This window comes from Mastomys coucha, unplaced genomic scaffold (assembly GCF_008632895.1).
Source record: "Mastomys coucha isolate ucsf_1 unplaced genomic scaffold, UCSF_Mcou_1 pScaffold16, whole genome shotgun sequence".
NCBI lineage: Eukaryota > Metazoa > Chordata > Mammalia > Rodentia > Muridae > Mastomys > Mastomys coucha.
Genome location: NW_022196898.1, coordinates 47,900,524 through 47,921,631, shown reverse-complemented (window position 1 = coordinate 47,921,631; position 21,108 = coordinate 47,900,524). Strand labels below are relative to the sequence as shown.

General features: G+C 41.3%; 1 protein-coding gene across 2 annotated transcripts in view; it reads right to left on the bottom strand.

Moving 5' to 3' along the window:
* Positions 1 to 21,108, bottom strand: part of Spag17 (sperm associated antigen 17) — a 219,822-nt gene that overhangs the window by 95,678 nt on the left and 103,036 nt on the right. For both annotated transcript variants that reach the window (XM_031374969.1, XM_031374970.1), the window contains 5 exons: positions 16,599 to 16,829; positions 16,310 to 16,522; positions 9,577 to 9,641; positions 8,694 to 8,807; positions 5,406 to 5,560 (listed from right to left, as the gene is read on the bottom strand). In XM_031374969.1, coding sequence (XP_031230829.1) covers positions 5,406 to 5,560; positions 8,694 to 8,807; positions 9,577 to 9,641; positions 16,310 to 16,522; positions 16,599 to 16,829 — 778 coding nt within the window. The remainder of the gene's footprint in view (positions 1 to 5,405; positions 5,561 to 8,693; positions 8,808 to 9,576; positions 9,642 to 16,309; positions 16,523 to 16,598; positions 16,830 to 21,108) is intronic.

Sequence of the window (21,108 nt, the reverse complement as noted above, 5' to 3'; positions counted from 1 at the left end):
AGAAAGCCTAAATAAAGGATTTTGCCTTAAAGGTACTGAAAACATAGGCAAGCCCTGTGTTTACCCTACACAAATTTTAGGACTGGTTTATATATTTTATACAAAATGATATCATATTTTTATATTGGATTGTTTAATTATATGTGTATGTTCCTGAGTGTATGTATATGCACCACAGGCATACCGGAGCCCACAGAGGTCAGAGGAGGATGTCCAATCCTTTGGAACTAGAGAGATTGATGGTTGTGAGTCACACTATATAGATCCTGGGAACTGACCCTGAATTCTCTGCAAGGGCAACAAGTGCTCTTAACCACTGTATTCTCTCTTCAGGCCCAATATTATCATTTTGGCAGGACTAAAGTAAATCTGTAAATCACTTTGGGTAGCCTGGACATTTTAACAATTAATTCTTCAAACCCAGGAACACAGAATACCTTTTCACTCATCTGTGTTTTATTTTTCAATGTACAGATATTTCACCCCTTGTTTATCTTTATTTTATTCTTACTGATGCTGTGGAAAAGGGTTTGCTTTCTTATATTCTTTCCTAGATGTTCTTTGCCAGGGTATCAAAATACAACTAATTTCTGTATGTTACCTAAAATGTCTCTAAATTCATTAGTAGTTCTAACAGTAGGTGTGTGTGTGTGTGTGTGTGTGTGTGTGTGTGTGTGTGTGGTCTTTAGGGTTTTCTATTTATGATATTATGTCATCTGTAAACAAAATAACGCATTACTTATTCCTGTTTAATCTGGGTACCTTCTGTTTCTCTCTTTTATCTGCTCTAGCTAGCACTTCCAGCATTAGGTTGAAAAAGTGATAAAGTTATTCATCTCTTAAATATTTTTGTTTAATGTTTATTTGTCTGATAAAGGTGAAAACATCTCTTCTTTTTATAATTTTACTTTAATTTAATTTTTATTGGATATTTTATTTATTTACATTTCAAATGTTATCTCCTTTCCTGATTTCCTCTCCAGAAACCCCCATCCCATTCCCCCTCCTCTTGCTTCTATGAGGGTATACCCCTACCCACCCACTCACTTCTTCTGCCTCCCTGCCCTCACATTCCCCTATACAGGGGTAACAAGCTTTCACAGGACCCAGGGCCTCTTCTCCCATTGATGCCTGACAAGGCCTTCCTCTACTACATATACAGCTGGAGCCCTGGGTCCCTCCATGTGCACTCCTTGGTTGGTGGGTTAGTCCCTGGGAACTCTGGTTGGTTGATATTATTGTTCTTCCTTTGGGGTTGCAAACGCATTCAGCTCCTTCAGTCCTTTCTCTAACTCCTCCTTTGGGGACCCTGTGATTAGTTCAATGGTTGGCTGTGAGCATCCACCTCTGTATTTGTCAGGCACTGGCAGAGCCTCTCAAGAGACAGCTATATCAGACTCTTGTCAGCAAGCACTTGTTGGCATCCACAATAGTGTCTGGGTTTGGTGACTGTATATGGGGTGGATCTCCAGGTGGGGCAGTCTCTGGATGGCCTTTCCTTCAGTTTCTGCTCCACACCTTGTCTCTGTATTTTGTGAGCATTTTGTTCCCCCTTCTTTAAGAAGGACCAAAGGACCCACACTTTGGTCTTCTTTCTTCTTGAGCTTCATGTGGTTTGTGAATTGTATCTTGGATATTCAGAGCTGTTGGGCTAATATCCACTTATCAGTGAGTGCATACCGTGTGTGCTATTGTGACTGGGTTACCTCAGTCAGGATGATATTTTCTAGTTCCATTTATTTGCCTAAGAAGTTCATGAATTCATTGTTTTTAATAGCTGAGTAGTACTCCATTGTGTAAATGTATATAATGGAAAACTTTTTTTATTTCTTCAGTTACCATTTTTATGGAGCACAAGTTTCTGTTTTTTCACATTAAATTTCTATACTCCTTTAAGTGTAAAGTGAACTTTTCTGTAGCAATGTATAGTGATCTTTTTATTACCTATCCATTCACCCTATACCTCTTGGTTGGATAATCTGATCCCTTTATGTTTAGTATGATATGTAAGGATTCACTATTGTTATTTTGTGCATCTCTTTCTTTTTCTTCTTGAGAGTTTGCTATGAGTTTTGAGCTGTACTGCTTTGGTAACTGTTGCTTTGTATTCTTTGTGTTTATTATAGGTTTTGCTTTCTGGTTAATATCAAGTTTACGCAAAACGTCCTTCATGGGCAACAATGGTAGTTTAAGATGGGAAAAGCTTTACTTTGATCACATATAAAACTATTTCCTTCTTCATTGTCTACATTATGTTACTGATGTCACTATGTGTTTATATAGAATTTGACCATTAATGAGTTTTTGTAAGTATAGTTATTATTTTTTTTTCAGAGCTGAGGATTAAACCCAGGACCTTGTGCTTGCTAGGTAAGCACTCTACCACTGAGCTAAATCCCCAATCCCAAGTATAGTTATTATTAATGTATTTCTCTCTTAACTTTTTGAGACAAAGTCTTGCTAGGTAATGTAGATCTGGCTTCCCAGGAACTCAAGGCATCCCTCATGACTCAGCCTCTCAAGAGCTGGGATTACATGGGTAATCCCACTCTGTTTTGGCTTTTAAAATCTAATTTAAAAATTGTAAAAGTAAAATAGAAAATATATGGGCTCCTAATCATTTTCCTAAGTGCAGTTGTTTTTATTATCAAGTTGTACCAATCATTAAAGGAAAATATATCTCAGTCATCCACAAACTCTTTCAAAAAATAAAACATGGAAATAAACAGAGAACCCGTCTCCCAGGTAGCTTATGAGAATTCTATAACCTGTATATTAAAGTCAAATAGAAACATTTAAAGGGAAAACAGCTAAGTCTTGCTCACTTCAAAGCTATGGACAACCTAAGCAGTATATTAGCAAAGCAAAGAGCAACAATGCAGAGTCCTCTTGAGGAATGAGAGTCTTTTTCAACACTGGAAGAGCTGCTGGCAAACTTCAGCAGGTTCACTGACTAAAAGAAAAATATGAATATGCACATTGTCATAGAAAAATAGTAACATTTTAACTGATGAGATATATTTACAAAAATCCTTATGCATTGAATCCTCAAAATATTTCCTCTAGCTCCCATAGCAATATGAGAATGCTCTCCCAGAGTTACACTGGAGGGAAGGCTCTCCCAGAGTTACATCTGAGGGAAGGCTCTCTCAGACTTACACTGGAGGGAAGGCTCTCTCAGGGTTACATTGGGGGTCTAGTAGTTAAGTGGTGCCAGGAAGGAAATGAAACATAAACATTGTCATTGAGAAACAAAGAATGGGGAATGAAGGAAGGCCCTACTGGTGGTGGAAGGTCTGGGATGACCAACTCAGCTTCCACCCAGGCCCAGATCCAGGGCTTTGAGTCAGTCTACATCAACATCCACTCCATCTCCATCTATAAGCTGCTGGAGTGCATGACAGAGCCAGTCCTGCAGAACAAGAGCTGCAGGATCTCCATGACTGACTGAACAACAGCAGGATATCAGAGAAGAGTTTCAGCAGTGGTGGTCCAATATTGATGGTGTGGTAGAAGCCAGAGGCCTTGAACCAGACCAATGACTCATTGCAATGAACATTTACATGTTAAGCCATTTGGGGGACACACACACACACACACACACACACACACACACACACACACACACCCATACACACACATACACTGAGTGACATAATGCAGCTTCCAATGCCACTGTGATGAGGAAGATATGGGAAAGACAGGGGAACAGAGTGATGAGTGCACAGTGTACATGGGTGGAGCTAGAAATGTGACAGCTATGAGAGAAGGCTGTAATCCGTGGAGGAATATGTTGTTGCCCAGTAGGGTCAGCAAGGTGGTGTGCAGCAGTGTGGCACTTAAGCAGACTTAGTCCCTGAATAAGCTGTGCAGCTGCAGGGTCACCTTGCCTGCCTCTTAGCAATGACAGGATGTTTAAGATGAAGAATGGTTCATTTCTTAGATTGGGCCTCTTCAAAAGGCCTCCATGGACCATACTTCTCGAGAAGGCCATGGTGGTATCAAGTGGTTTGTACTGCTGCCCCAAGCTCTGTTTGGGCCTAAGATGGAGGGCTATGCAGATGCCTGTGGTCTGTGCTGCTGCAGAAAGCTCTGTTTGGGTCCATGGTTCTACTACAGCCAGGGCCAGTGATTACCTCTGGAGGAGCCTGTACAGCCACCAGAGACCAAGCTGAGGTCCTTGGCGTGTGGTGCTGATGGAGACTGTGTGGATGTTTGTGTCCATGCTGTTGCCAGAAACCACATAGAAGCCCAGGCTCTGCTCACTGAAAAGGGCAAGGAAGCTACTTTTGCAGTGGTATTGATGACCTCAGACTTGAGAGAAAGAGGGACATAGAAGGCTTCTGCAACAACCCCTACCCCACCCAAAATAACAGCCCGAAGAGGAAGCTATCAAAGACTCTTAATTATTGTAATAAGGAATGCATTGAATAGATGGCTTCTGGCCAAGAGTATGGGTGGAGATGGACTCAATTTACTTTAGGGAGCTAGACACCAGGAGTTTGACCATGTTCCAGTGGATATATGGACAACACAAATTGGACTTGCTTTTTTTCCCCCTTTTCTTCTTTTTTTCTTTCTTCTTTTTTTGGGGAGGGGGAAGTGAGTGTGATTGGGTTGCATGATGAGAAATTCCCAAATAATCAATAAAAGTATTACATTAAAAAAAAGAACAATACAGACTAATAGTTCAAATGCACCTAACTACACACCTTAAATCAATCTTATAACCTTCACAAGACTGTGTTTATGGCCATGTGCTCCCAAATTTATTCATCAGGTCAACTTCATCTGTCCTTCTTATATTCCTGAGGGTTATACTATTGCCATACATACAGTAAGTATTGATTATACATTAGACAGCATTGAAATAATGAGAGGTATAGGCTATTATTAGTAAGAAGAGAGGTATATTCTAAGAGAACATATAGATGAAAAGCAAAACCAAAACAAAAGTAACTACTGAGAATTAAAAAGACTCAGTGGCACTTAGACCTCCTGGGAACTTGACCATGTATTTGATAGTCTTCAGTTGCCCTACCCTGAGAACTTTTTCAGACCCATTAGAGTTAACAAATATCAGTGAGCCAAGAGTTCAGTAGTTGCCCCTTCAGTGTCACAGACTCAATCTTATTATAGTTTGAAATGAACATAAACTACTTTAATAGCATCTCTATTAGATTCTATTCGGGCAAGAGTGACACTCACTCCTTATGGTATAATGTCAATATGTAGGCACAGTGTACAACCATAGCACACAGTACATACTAATTTAGGGAACTCCGTTGAATCTGTGGCACGATAGAAATGCTTTCACTGAGTTGAGCCACAAAGACCAGATTGAGGAATCAGAACCTAAGTGGCTAACTCAGCCACTGCTTAATTAACAGAATTATCTAAGTCACCTGAATCCGACGTTGGAGTGAAGAGCAATATTCCAATATTCACAATGCAGACGCTGTAGATTCATTGGATTATGAAAAACCAGAAGTAAAGAATTGTCCTGCGTGTGGTAGTAAGAGTCAACACAGCGGTATTGCTGATGAGCCTCCTGAAGAACCTGAAGGTAGAATAATTGTTCTGTTGTTCGACCCCCAGGAGAAGAGGTGGTTGCTAGAGCAGCATTGCTGACACTGCTTTCACCCGCTTCATTACTACATCATTGGCCAACTGGGTTTCCAGTGGCTTCTTTTCTAACTACTAGAAAATGAGAACATAAAATAGATAGAGTAGGCCTCAGGGGTGGAAATATTTGCTAAGTGCTTTCCACAAGTGTTAGTAGATAACAATCAGTTCTTTATCTAACAGTTTTCTTCGTCTCCATATAGGTCAATTCACTTTTTAGCATTATTAAATATTGCAGATAAGGTAGGCATTATATACCAGGATGAGCTTGACCCGCTCCATGTTCATAAACTGACAGCCACATCCCTAGTGGATAATGTCTGAGGTCTTTGGGGAAGTTATGAGGGTGGGGATCCTACCATAGGATTTGTGTCCTTATCACCTGGAGCACTGGAGAGCTTGCTCTCTCTTTTTCCCTCTCCCTGCCATGGATGCTCAGCAGAGCAACATCATGTGCAAGGCAGGAAGCAAGTCCCATCAGAGCCCAGCCATACTCGCACCTGGATTTTGTTCTCACACTTCTTACACTCTGACACTCTTCTACTATTTAAGCATCCCAGCCTGAAGTGTTTTGTTAGGGCAGCCTGAGTAGACTAAGGTACTAGCTAACATTTTCCCCTGTTTCTAAATATCAGGTCTCATTGGCCAGCATGATAAGGGAGCTGCCAAGAACAGGGTTTGTAAGGTTCTGGTGCCGGAGTTCAAGCCAGCTATCTTCCAGCTCTGATTTCTCTCTCACACACACTGTGCCCTCCATATATACTGCACCGTTAGAGTGAAATGAGTTGTGTGGTCTTTCTGATAGATGCCACTGCTATTTGCCTTCCACCTCTGCCCCTTTAGGAAATGTAACACCCGCAGTCTGCACTGTAGCAGGAGCCACCAGCAGAGGGCACCAAGGCATCGCTGCTTGTCCTGTTTCCTTCTCAGTGTCAGTCAACAAGAGGGACCATGGCCATGGGAAAAGGAAGTGGACCACGTGGGGGTTTTGTTTGTGTTTTCAGTGCCAGTTTACCATGTGCAGCTTTGTGTGTTCTGCCATGCAGATAATCTCAAGGCATTGCAAGCATCGTCAGGAAAGGGTCATTTCAATTTTGCCTCCATTTCTATACTAGTAATAGATTAGAAATAATAAATTTATTCCCAGTCTAGTCCCCTGTATGAATGTCTCGGTAGAGAGTCTCTCAAATGTTAACATCTGCTTTCTGAGGTAATTAAAATACAATTGCCCTACAACCCATTTCTTACCCACTATTTTTGAAAGGCAAATTCCTCTGAGACATAAAACCTAAGAGACAAATGTTTGTTTACAGTGAACATGTGCCCCTCCTGTTAGACAACAGGAGCTCTGCCATCTTTGACTGTGGGGGGAATGTAGTTGGTAAGATTTCCACAGCCGTGACTGGCTCTCAGCATCTGAAGTGTTTGTATTATCTTTCCTTTTTACCAACTGGTGTTTGCCCTTTGCATGTTATCGTTGGTATCATTTAGTTCACGAAGAGTAAAGAGTGATGGTGCTCTAACTCAGTGTGATGTGTTTGCCTGATATAAGCAAGAGCCTGGGCTTGATAGCCAGAACCATAAACCAACAACTAGGACCACAGAGAGAAATGATCAGCAGAAAGAGAGTTAAGTGTCGGGCACAGTTCCAGGAACACACAAATGAACGCAAGGGACAAAACTTTCTTCTGCAATTGGAGTAAGGTTTGCTACAGGTCACTCTGAGTCCTGATCAAGTAAGTGAAATATTTGAATTATAGAGAGTGGATCAGAATGAAACCCAAAGCAGTCTGATAGTTAGGACATTCCAACACAAGGTGAGGATGTGAGGATGGGGGTAAATTAAAACTGACATGGTTAGTCCTCACGGGTACCCTCATCAGTCCAGTTTACGAGGCAACTGTCTGTCCCCTACTACAGCAGAAAAGCAGGTGGCAACCCATAGAAGGTGAGCCAAGGGGATAAAGATCAGAGGACCCTAGCTCCTATTGAGTGAGAGGCACACTGGGGAGAAAACAGAAATTGTGTGTCTAAATCACAAACATGAATCACAAATGTGGGACACACATGTGATTCTAAATTTTATAGTCGCTACATTTTAAAAAGTGAGACAGATAAAATCTCTATTTGTTTCATTCAATATATGAAATGCTATCATTTCAATGTATAGTGAATATAAAAATTATGAGCAAGATAAACCATTATTTCAAGCCAAGTCTTGGAAAACTAGTGTGTTTGGCCCCTATAGCTACATGTAGAGTGCCAAGTGACTCTGTCTTCTTTCTTGCTGAATTTCTTTTATGCAGAGGACCATTTTTCTTTATCATTAATGAGGTTTGGAAGTTGCTATTTTTTTTTCTATAACATGGTCCTGTATATTCTTCTGGCTTTAAAAGTACAGGGATATAAAATCTGATCAAAATGAGATTCAAATTAGAAAGATAAATCATCCCGAGCACAGGTTTTGCAAACTCTAAAATAAGCATGTGTTCATTTCTGGATTTCTTACTTTTTTTTTTTTTTTTTAGCAGTTAAAAGCATGTTTGCATGGAGCACATTTTCTTTCTTGTTTTTTTTCCTTCCTGTTTCTCACTTAGCAACAGACTTTTGTTCAAAGTACCTTGGTATCAACAACTTAACAATTCTGTGTCATAGTCCTATTGCAAGGACTACACTTACTATATGTACCAACCGTGGCCTAGCACACAGCACTTAGTGTCTACTATCACAGCTACCATTGACCAGTTCATCAAAACAGAAAGCTCCATGAAGCACAATGAAGTCTAAATAGAAGAGGATTGGGGGGAGGGAAGGGGGCACGGTGTTGCTTCCTAGTACAGACATGTAGCAGTCTTTATGGAAGCAGGAGTATTCCCATCCATTTGGGGGATTTCCTGGGGAGGCATGGCTCAGTGTGGGAACAAACTCATTTTGTAGCTGAAGTCAATGTGAGTACTGAGTTGAGCTAGATCTGAGAGAGCGACCCAGAAGTGAACTGTTCACAGTTACAGCTTACCACTCCAGAACTATCCCTGCGCCTCTCCTGGAGAATCACAGCCCATAACTACCTGAAGCAGGACTTTCGGCTGAAAATGTTCAGTAAAGCTCCAGTCCATTAAACTGCGCTGTTGCGTTTTTTTAATGTCCTCTATGTCAGCTTCCACCACCATCTTCTTGGGTTTCTTTAAAAAAAAATGAAAGGAAGAAAGAAAGAAGGAAAGAAAGAAAGAAAGGAAGGAAGGAAGGAAGGAAGGAAGGAAGGAAAGAAGGAAGGAAGGAAGGAAGGGAGGAAGGAAGAAGTCACTGGGATGCACTTTCAGCTCTAATTTGTGAGTCCAAATGGAGCCCTGTTAGGCTCTGTGGACTCACCCCCATGCGCCCCATCTAATTGTGGGAATCTGCATATGTATACAGCCATATGGCAACATTTTAGGAGGGCCGCTGTCAGAAAGAAGTACGCCTTTGACTCTTTTTTTTTTTTTTTCAAATGTGCAACATAACCTAAATATTTTTATTGTTAGGTTATACTCTTCGGAGTCCTGTTAGCAATTATAGGCAGGTTTTCTGAACTCACTTCAAGACAGTGTTAGTTCTACATGGGCTGTATGGTCAGCAGGTGTTTGTGAGGTTGCCAAGCCGCACTGTCTAGAGAGGGGCAGGGAGCTGGGAAGTTTTACTTCAGTTAGAGAGGCTAGTAAATTTAACCCCTTTCACTCCAGATGGAGTTGGGATGGGATGTCTAAATAACACCCCTCACTCCAGCATCAACATTTGCCTTTTACAAATCTCTCTCTCTCCTTCCCCTCCCCCTCCTTCCCCCCTCCCTCCTCCCTCCCTCCCTCCCTCCCTCCCTCCCTCCTTCCCTCCCTCCCTCTCTCTTTTTTTGGCCAGGGGTTTTCTCAGATCATCTTACTCGTCGTCATCTACTCTTTAAGGAAAATAATTCCTTACTTTTTCAAGAGAATCATCATCCTTTGTGGCTGCTTCATCTTTGATCTCAGTGTCCATGGTCTGCTCTGTAAATCAAAGACAGCAACGTGCAGTTGTGTTTGGGCTTTGTTCTTGCCTCTGGCTGGTACTGTGTCTCTTTGGTTGCCCTTATGATCTATGTCTCTGTGCTGAAAAGGTAATTCCTGAGAGGCAGGTTTCGTGCCTCCAAAAAGGTGTTTGTGTCGATAATTCTAAGTCAATGGCCACCTAGAGTTTATCCTAGAGTCTTTGAAAGGAACCTGGCTTCTAATCTGGTGTGCACTAAATCACAGCAGCCATTCTTTCGGACTGTATATTGCTCACTTCTTGCAGTGCAGCCTTTGCCTTCACAGACTGCAAACACTTACTGGCTAAGCTAGATCACTGATTCACTGCTTCCATTCACCTCCCTCTGGTGACCTTTGCAGATTTCTGTGAGCCTTGCCTGACAGATGACAGAAGGGCGAGGTCATGGAAACAGGAGAACGAGTAATGAATTCATTCACCTGTTACTGTTAGAGTGACAGTGTCCTACCATTCTGGTGCAATCTTCTGACCACTCATTAATGTACTATTTAATGACCCTGGGCACACTGACAGGTGGAGTTTAACCGGCATCAGTTAAATGGGTAAATGAGTGGGTACTTGGCTTCCAGTGTACCCTGTCATGAGTGAGGCATATCAGCTACCCCATGAACAAGAGGGATAGCACCTTTGGCTAGGAAGCAGCAGATCTCTGCCAGTGATTTTCACCTCATGAAGTGCATCAGGATAGAGGAGACACCACAGAAAATCCTGAGGAAATACCTACTGTAATGTCCCCCGCATCTGATAAAACAAACGGAGTATGCTTGAGAGGAAAAGTCTTGAGGGAACATACTTTGGTGTTGTTGAGTAGCTGAGCCGACCTGGCTTCTTATCAGCTTGAGAATAACTGTGAATTCCATGTTACAGAGCTGTGTGCAAAACACTGCTGTCTCCCTCTTCCAATACGCTCTTCCCAGTCCCCTAGCCCTTGTTCTTCCCATTTGAGATTGACTGACCAGCTTGTTATGTGTGGGCAGTTCTACATTTGGCTTTCCCTCTGTCTGCCATATTTTCCTCTAAGCTATTCACCCATTTCATGCTCTGGCCATCTACCTGAGAACGTCTGTCTCTTGCTATGCTTCATTATAAATCATAGAAGGTAGGGTGGGATCCTTTTTGTTCATGGTCTGCCCCTCTGCCTCAAATCACTATTGCTGGAGAACAAGATTGTATCCTCAGTGTATGCTATATAGCCAGCACCTGGTGGGCATTCAGTACTGGTTTTTTTTTTCCCCTTCTGATTGAATAGGGTGAATCTATGTGACAGATGAAACTAGAAGGGGTGTCAGAGTCATATAGAAAATAGAAATATGGAAACAAATCTATATGAGAGGCTATTCTAAGTGTGAGCATTAGACTTACATTTTCATTTTGTTGCAAAGAGACCCATACATGGGATTCTAGAGTGGTAAGGTTCCGATGCCTACCAAGGACCGGCTAATGCTTTTCTCTCTCAAGAACACATCTAAGTACATCTTTGGTCCTAGTTTCCTTTTGTCCCTCAGTTGCTGCAGGTGACAGAATGAATGTTCCATCTTGACTTAGCAGAAGATGTTAAAGCCAATTTAGTTCAGCATTTTTATAAACATATCTACTGAAGACAGAACTCAGGCCAACTATGATTCTAAATAGACCATGATGTCCCCTGTGTCTTGGAACAATTGATATGAAATCCGTAGAATAAAAATTCTTCTATCTTATGGCCTGCCAGATTTCTAGGAGATTTGATATCCCCTCTTGGGTCTAAAGATCCAGGAACAAAACCAACTCTTTAGAAAGTATGTTCAAAACTTATATACCACTGATTTTGTCAAAGGAAAGAACATTTTAATACTAAGCTGAATTCTTGATTTTACAGTAGAATAAAAGCAATTTATTTCTCTCTTGTCTGATTCCTGATTTTAACCACATAATCCTCTGACAGTGTGATTCAGTAGTCTTTGACACATCTGGAAATGGACGCTTTCCCTTCCCTTTGAAAAACAGCTTTCCTAATCTGTTTTACTTTAGAGATAACAAGATCCCTCTGCAAAGCGCTTACTTTATTAAAAAAACACCCAACAAGCATAAAGGGCACATCTAAACCTACAGGCTCATGGTTATCAACTCTCAGGTTTTTCATAAATATCCAGTGGGCCCTGTCAAGTTCAAAAACAGTCTCAGATGGAAACGCAGAGTTTGGTTAGGAGAAGCACAAATATTCAGCCCTTCATGTCCAGAAACAGGCGTATCAATGCATGTGATGCCAAAGTGGTTGTGCAGGGAAACACACATGATTTCTGCTTTATTTAAATGGAATTAAAGTGGTTGCTTTTGAAGTATGAATTAGAGTTAGGAGGAAAATGGAAGCTCAGACAACATCATCATCCTCTTAGGGGAACAGTCACAGAGATGCATGATTGAATGCCTCCCTTGCTCAGATCTAAGAGCTCCTGAGTGAAAGTCTACATTCTCCATGAAGCTTGTAGGGCTAGGGATCTACCCTCAAAATTGCTGGGTTCACAGTACATACTATGTACATCATAGTTCAGCCTGAAGACTGTTAGTGGTAGAGTCATAGTTCAGCCTGAAGATTGATAGTGGTAGAGTCATTCACTCTCCACGGGCTCCATCACACCATGTGAGTGGTTTGACCACCAGGTGGCAAAAGTTGCCTGAGGAAAGAAAGCCCTACTGGAGAGCAGAAAAACAAAACAGAGCTAAACAAACACCTCTGTCTTCTGCTCTCCCAGTTGATTCTGGTTCCATGTTAACACAAAGTGACTGTATCATGTGTTTGTTTGCATCCAAGTGATATGATGTCCTAAAAACAGGGTTAACTTATTCTGGTTCTATCTCTCCCCACACCTCTATGCACATGCACGTGCACGCGCCTGTGCGTGTGCGTGTGCGTGTGCGTGTGCGTGTGCGTGTGTGTGTGTGTGTGTGTGTGTGTGTGTGTGTGTGTGTGTTGTGAGTGAGGCTACCAGAAGGAATCTACTGTTGGGAAGGAAGAAACAGGCGACAAAACCAGGATGAGGGGTAAGAATGAGAAAGACAAAGAAATTCAGGATATGGCCAAACTATTAGGCAGCATCGTGAGTTTCTGGGGCCTTGGGAGCCTTGTTCTGAGGTGAGGTAGAGGGCACTGCTGTCCTGTTTCCTATCTGTGTGTGGTGGAACAAGCCACTTAAACCTATTTGCTTTGGCGATCTCCTCTGTTGAACTAAGGTGACAGTGTCTTGCTTATAGGTTCAGAGTTTCTCTGAAGCAGTAACATCCGGAAGAGCCATGCTGAGGCATGGTGCTTGGGATATGGCAGAGCTAAATCAGCACCAATGCCTCTGTCTTCTCTCCCTCTAATACTTACTCTGCTGACAGCTAGCAGGCCACCTTTGGAAATTCTACTCCCTTCTGATTTTTTCTTTTCCTCTCATTCAGATAGGTCAACATCACCACAGTCAACTTAACTCCTGTAGTTTTGGGGTGCTTGCAGGTACCTTCAACATGCCTTTTGCTATTAGACACTGAAACACATGCACCCAGGAAAGAGCCCACAGTATGGCTGTTTCATACAACACACATAAAAGTCCCATTGGCTCCTTCTTTCGTGAATTCTTTAATAACCGCAGGCTCCTTTGGTAAGCTCTCCAGCTGAAATCTGAGTGTATAGGGGGACTCTTTAGGTTTCCACATATAGTTATAAAGAGTGATATGTTGTTTCTTTCTTCTCGAAGCCATACTTTTATCTTACTTTCTGTTGATGAGTGGGCTAGGATCCTGGGATGTACCCCAATCTTAAAGGAAAAGGGCCATTCTCACTGTGGCATATAATGTATATTGTCCTAAGAACAACATAAAATTGATGTTTGCTAAGATGTTTTTCATTGGTTACCATAGGCATTTAAATGTTTTTATAATTATAATCTAGAAACGGATCTGTTTTCTTCACTAATATATCAATTAATAAATCATATTTTTTTTACAGTGTATGTATTTTCCTCCTGATCTTAAAATGTAATTTTGTTGGGAGATAAGTATTACTGTTTGGTATCTTCTCGATAGACTTTCTCATATCTTTCTGCAGAATTTTATATCTGTGCTCATTACTGAGTTTGTTTCTTTTCTGACCATCTTGGTAAAATTCATTATAATGTTTATGATAATCTTACAAAATTACTAAGGGAGGATATTGTACCTTCTATTTTCTGGAATAACTTTTGTTAAGATTACACTAGTCCATGTTTTTGAGGGTTTGGTGTCATTTGCCAATGGCATACCACCTTCAGGGTGGATGTGTCCCTACTTAGGGTGGTTTTTGAACAATAAATAATTTGCTTACAAGACTGTTTAGGTTTCCTCTTGTTTGACCATTTTTGGTAAATTTCAAAATTTCAGTAATTTGCCCATTTCATTTTTAAATTTAGTAGAATAAAATTGTTTTCCTCCCTTTTCTGCTCTTGTGCTGTGGGGATTGAACCTGGTACCAGGTAAGGGTTCCACCACTGACTTTATCCCCTGTACTCTTTTCATTTTTAGTGTCAGGTATCCCTAAGAACCTACACTTGTAGAAGGATTTCTGATGGTTAGATAAAAGCCAGCAATCCTCAGGAATTTGTGAAACAGTTGCCTGTCTGTCTGCCAGAAGAAGTCATTCCCCTTACCTCTTGCAGAAGGGACATAAGGCTTTCCATTGGCATAGCTGTGGTTCGTATTGAAGCACATTCTGGTCTCCTTCAGTTCCCATCCACAGGACCAGTTACACATTCAAAGTCCCTTCATCTTCTCACCTCCCCTTTTACCCTAAACTCTCAGGCTTTCTCCAGCTCATAAGCTCCCTTCTTCCCAGCTGTTCACCTTCCTTATAACCTACATGATGATTTTTACACTCTGTTTCTCTAGCACTGGTCAGATCCAGTCTGTTCCTTTTTCTCCCTGCTCTGGACTGTTTCAGATGCTTCTGCATCTCTCTCTCTCTCTCTCTCTCTCTCTCTCTCTCTCTCTCTCCTACATAGTTAAAACAAACTCCCCTGTAATAATGGACCAGCCACCTAGGTGGTTTCTTTATTGTGCCCTTTGCAATAGCTAAATTACTTGAGGGTGAGGTTTAACTAGTTAACGTTTTGACTTTCAGACTATTTGCAATTCATTAATTCAAAGCTGTCAGTGCCCAGGCATGCTCTTCTTTGGCTGCATTCTACATATTGTTTTATACCCAGTGTTTTCATTATTACTCAGTTTGAAATAGGTCCAAATTCCTACTGTAACTCTTGGCTTCACCCAGGTGTGACATGTATGTATATTTCTTAACTTCAGTCACATGCTACTTCCTTATCATTTTTGTAACTAACATCCACCATGTCACTATATTATGAGGATATATGTAATTTATTTACTGTGTAATTTCAGTCATGTAAATTTGCTGCAATTTGTTGCACAGCCCAATAGAAAGTTGGTATCTCATAAATCAACACTGTTATGACCTTCAACAAGCTATGGTTGTGGAGGCCTAACTGGGCATATAAATGATTACAGAAAGTAGCAAGGCATGATGAAGTAAGGGAAGTGTAGCTCAGTTCTGACATCTCTTGGATACAGAACAGAATGTGGGGAAAAGGGACTACGCAAAGAGGTTTTAGGATAAGGAGCGCGGTAACCAGAGGTGTGTGAAGCAGGCCACACTCTGGTCTGAAGGCAGTAGGGGGCTGCTGAGAATGCTGTGCAAGGAATAAAGGAGCTGGGTCTCACCAGGCTTCTGACAGCAGTGTGCAAGGCAGCACATGCAAATTTAATCTAGTGCCCTTCCATACCCTCCTAACATCAAAAAGGAAGGTGCATTCACTGAGTTCTGGTCCTCATGACAGGTTCTATATTTGGCTTTTTGTTAGATCATTATATGTAATTTTTAAGTACTTGTACTGGCTATTTTTGTGTGTCAACTTGACACAGGCTGGAGTTATCACAGAAGGGAGCTTCAGTTGGGGAAGTGCCTCCATGAGGTCCAGCTGTGGGGCATTTTCTCAATTAGTGATCAAGGGGGTAGGGCCCCTTGTGGGTGGTACCATCCCTGGGCTGGAGGTCTTGGGCTCTATAATAGAGCAGGCTGAGCAAGCCAGGAGAAGCAAGCCAGTAAGGAACATCCCTCCATGTCCTCTGCATCAGCTCCTGCTTCCTGACCTGCTTGAGTTCCAGTCCTGACTTCCTCTGATGATCAACAGCAATGTGGAAGTGTAAACTGAATAAACCCTTTCCTCCTCAACTTGCTTCTTGGTCATGATGTTTGTGCAGGAATAGAAACCCTGACTAAGATAGTACTGTTACTAAGCAATCATGAAATACTGAGGGTGAATATTGTAATTATGTTTACTGTACTAATTAATTAAATTAAGTCTAATTAATTTTAAATTTTAAATTAATTAATTAATTCAGTTAATTAATTTTTGAGTTTTCTACAGGAAGAGTGAACTGAGATGATCCCTTGAAAAACAGAACCGGAAAGAGAGGACTCAGTATGTTTTCTTAACCAGTTACTAAAATATTGAATCTTCTTTTATCAGCTGAAGAAGCACTTACATTTAAATGATACCTTTTAAACTTGTTTCTTTATATCTGTCTAAGCATAGCAGAGTCTATGCACACTTTCACTTACCCACAGACTCTGGCTGGGGATACATGGATCCACTGGTCTCTTTTTCTGCGAACTGTCTATTACTAGAATGGAGTTTCATGGAGTTGGAAGTAGAATATGTCACATTGTTAGCAGCAGGCTGATCAGAATTTGGGGAATTTTCATCTTGTGCATCTTGCTCAGCATTGATAAAACTCTGGTTCACAAATAGTATTCTGTCTGTGTTTTCAGTATCTAGTCAGGATGAAGAGCATACATTAGGCACAGTACCAGGATGGCTGCCCCACCCCATCCCTTTCATGCAGCGTACCTACTATTACTGGCTTGGCCTTTGGCACACTCATCCTGTGGGTGTACCGCTGCCTTATCAGCTTAGCGAATCTGGCAGGGTTATCCCAAGGAATGTTGAAATTTTCAACATTCGTTTCACTGGTCACCTTGGTGGGCTTGAGTTTTCCTGCCTCATCCACCTCTGAGAGCTTCAGGCTCTCAAAGGTAAATACCTTGAAGGCTCGTTCTACTTCATTCCAGCTCAGAACTTCTGTAAAAGAGCAGGATCCCTGCTTCAAGGAATGGCTCTTGTTAGTACATGATACAGGGCTGACACAGGGTGACTGGCATCAGTGGTTCGTGTCATCATGGGTGTTGGCCTGACGTTAAATACAGGCTTCAGAAGTCTTCAACAAATGTCAAAGGTATGGGTACTAAGAAAATCACAGTTAAGATATGAGATCTGAGGGACCCTCCCCAAAACAGCTTCATAGCCTTAATCAGGGTTTGGTACCCATATTCACGTGCCTGAACTTTCCAGGGTACCGTTTCGGTTTAAATACCATATATTTAAGATTTTATGGGCATAGTTTGCCTTTTGGGAATTTGTCATTTGTGTCTACTACAGGTTATGATACTTAGGTTTTCCTATTCATTCAGGTTCAGAAAAAGCCAAATGTAAGAACTTTAATGTTCATCAGTTGTCTCTATTCAACTGTGTTCAGCATATAGTCACTAAGCTTTCAGTGACATTCTGGCTTTGCCACAGGCACCTAAGATTCAAAGAAAAACATGATTTAGTTCTCAAACTTTCAAAGTTCAAGATGGAGGTTTGAGAGGTAGAAACTAACAAAAACAACTCAACAAGGTTACAGTAAAATAACAGTCAAATAGATTGTCCTGGTTGAATGACTCCTAGATCATCTTCATACTCTGTACCCCCCCGCCCACCAAGGTGAACTGAACGGCATAGAAAAACAACATAGGGATCCAGAAGAGAAACAAGAAAGAGGCAAAGGAATTGCTGTATAAACATTTTTTTTACCTGGGTATGGTGGTGCACACCTAAAATTCTAGTAGTTAGCAGACTGAGGCAAGAGGATTATCATACATTCCAGGCCAGCCTCAAATTAATCTCAAAACCCCAAAACAGGCAAACAAAAGTAATAATAATAGATACGTTCCTGAGTATCTGCTAGGTGTTAGCGACTGCAATGAAAGCTGGTGAGTAAAACAATGGGGCTCCTAGCTGTTGTACAACATCATTATAGTGGTCAAAGAGAGACAAATGTACATGACAGCAGATGATGATGTAAAAGGAAGCCAATCAGGACATCAGAAGTGAGAGAGGAAAGGCTATGCTCTTACTATACACAGGAGACTGGGTTGGGGCTTGGCAGGGTGGGGAGTTTAGATAATAAGACAAAAATGAGAAAGGAGAGAGAAAGCTCTACTCCCAGATGCTCTAACACACCCAGGATCATAGGATAAGAGGTGAGGAGGACACAACATCTGCCCCAACACTGGGAGTAACTGGGACCAGCAGGACGCAGGAATGCAGGAAATCAACCAAACCAGGCACAGGATCCTTCTGGTCTGTCTGGGTGCAAACACACCCAGGATCACAGGATCACAAGATCCCAGGATCCCAGAATCACAGGATCACAGACTCACAGGATCACAGAGACCGCTTGACTCTGAAGAGTTCTGACACAACCAGGATCACAGGAAGGACAGGCTCCAGTCAGATATAGCCAGGGTAGGTAGCACTAAAGATAACCAGATGGTAGGAGGCAAGTATAAGAAAATAAGAAACACAAACTAAGGTTACTTAGCATCATCAGAACCCAATTCTCCCACCAAAGCAAGTCCTGGACACAACATCACACTGGAAAAGCAAGATTCAGATTTAAAATCACTTCTCATTATGATGATAGAGGACTTTAAGAAGGATATAAATAACTCCGTTAAAGACATACAGGAGAACACAGGTAAGCAGCTAGAAGCCTTTAAAGAGGAAACACAAAAATCCCTTAAAAATTACATTACAGGAAGACACAACCAAACAGGTGAAGGAAATGAACAAAACCACGCAGGATCTAAAAGTGGAACGAGAAATAATAAAGAAATTACAAAGGAAGACAACCTTGAAGTTAGAAAACCTAGGAAAGAGATCAGGAGTTAAAGATATCATCAACAACAGAATACAAGAGATAGAAGAGAGAATCTCAGGGGCAGAAGACACCATAGAAAACATTGACACAACAGTCAAAGAAAATGCAAAAAGCAAAAAGCTCCTAACCCAAAACATCCAGGAAATCCAGGACACAATGAGAAGACCAAACCCAAGGATAATAGATATAGAAGAGAGTGAAGATTTCCAACTTAAAGGGCCAGTAAATATCTTCAACAAAATTATAGAAGAAAACTTCCCTAACCTAAAGAAAGAGATGCCCATGAACATATAAGAAGCTTACAGAACTCCAAATAGATTGGACCAGAAATGAAATTCCTCCCATCACATAATAATCAAAACACCAAATGCACTAAACAAAGAATTTTAAAAGTAGTAAGGGAAGAAGTCAAATAACATATAAAGGCAGGCTTACCAGAATTACATCAGACTTCTCACTAGAGACTATGAAAGCTAGAAGATCCTGGGCAGATGTCATACAGACCCTAAGAGAACACAAATGCCAGCCTAGGCTACTATACCCAGCTAAACTCTCAATTGCCATAGATGGAGAAACCAAAATATTCCATGAAAAAAACAAATTTACACAGTATCTTTCCATAAATCCAGCCCTACAAAGGATAATAGATGGAAAACACCAACCTAAGGAGCAAAACTACACCCTAGAAGAAGCAAGAAAGTAATCTTTCAACAAGCCCACATAATTCTACCTCTAACAACAAAAATAACAGGAAGTAACAATCACTTTTCCTTAATATCTCTTAATATGAAAATTAATATGACCAACATATCCTAATCAATTGAAATTCAAAAATATGAGGAATTAGAAATTTATTGGATGTCATCCAGTGGTCTCTCTAATTTGGTAATAGGAGAAATAGGTCCAATATTGTTCATATTCATATACACTTTCTGCTTGTTTGTACCTGACAGTGTCTTGCTGTGTACCACATAATGGTCTTGAAATCATGCTTCTCCTATCTCAGCCTCTCTATTAGTAGTATTGTTTATTTGATGTTTTTACACTATACTACGGTGTTCAGAACAGCTTATATATTTCAAAATTATTTATACAGCCAAAAGAAACATAGACAACTTGAGAGGTGAGTTATAAGTGAACAACAAAGAGTGAATGCTTTGCTTGATGTTTGTAACTATTGTATCAAGTTTGAAGAAGATAACTTTATAAAGAAAATTTCTGGATATAAATACTGTTTTCTGAATTCCATCTCAGGATAGCATTGGACAGGGATTTTCAACTGCTCTCCTACCCCCCAAACCAAATCATTTCTTCCTCCCTTTCCACCCTCCTGTGCAGGGGTGAGCCAACAAAGTGCTCACAATCCACTAAATAGATACTCCAGTCAAATTCTGATGACCTTCTATTTCTTTTCTCTAACCCAGAAAAAAAAGGAGAAATGTGGAGTGACTCAAGGTAGAGAGAAGAAAACAATTGGCCACATGCCGTTCCTCAGCACAGAAGGGGGCATGGCTAAGATGAGTGGCTGTTCTGAAAAATTTGTAAAGACAGATGAGGGACATTCCTGATTCTCCATTAGGAAAGCTCTCAAAAAGATTTGGGAGGCAAAGACGTGCAGAGAGAGTGGAGTACTTCACTTCTATAAAGAACAGTGACTGAGAGGTTTGTGTTTCAAATCGCTTCCCGTGATGTGATCTCTTCTGTTCTCTCACCCCAGCCACACACACCATGTGATTGGATAAACAGAGAGATGGTTCAGGCCTCAGCATCTTCTGTCAAATGTCGAATAGAAACACAGCTTCCCACGTGCGTGGTGGATATCTGCTTCAGGTAGTTTTCCCTTTGTGCCCCTTGGGATGGGGTGCAGACCCAAGCTTTCTGGAGACTTCCTAATCTACTACACAGAATCATTCAGTGATTGCATCCTGCACTGGAATGTAGTGCATTTTATCAGCACAGCTAGATTGATATGAATAAATGTTGTGTCCAATCTATTGAGTCAGGCTAGATATAAGAAGGATAGTTCAAGTTTCCTTTGAGCACAGTCCTAGAAGTCAAAAGCAAACTGTGTTGCTTGAAGCTGGAGTATGAGAGTCCAGACTGATAGTGTCTTAACTGGGACAAAGTCTCCTGCTCAGGCTTCTCCTCCTGCAGCTAATGCCACTCTGCTCTATGGTTTGTGTGGATTTCTACAATGATAAAGGGGTCCATTCCTTGGTGCAGCCTATCTATCTATATCTGTTTCTACCTACCTATCTGCCTGCCTACCTGCCTGCCTGTCTGTCTGTCTGTCTGTCTCCTTGTCTGCCTGCCTGTCTGCCTGCCTGTCTGCCTGCCTGTCTGCCTGCCTGTCTGCCTGCCTGTCTGCCTGCCTGC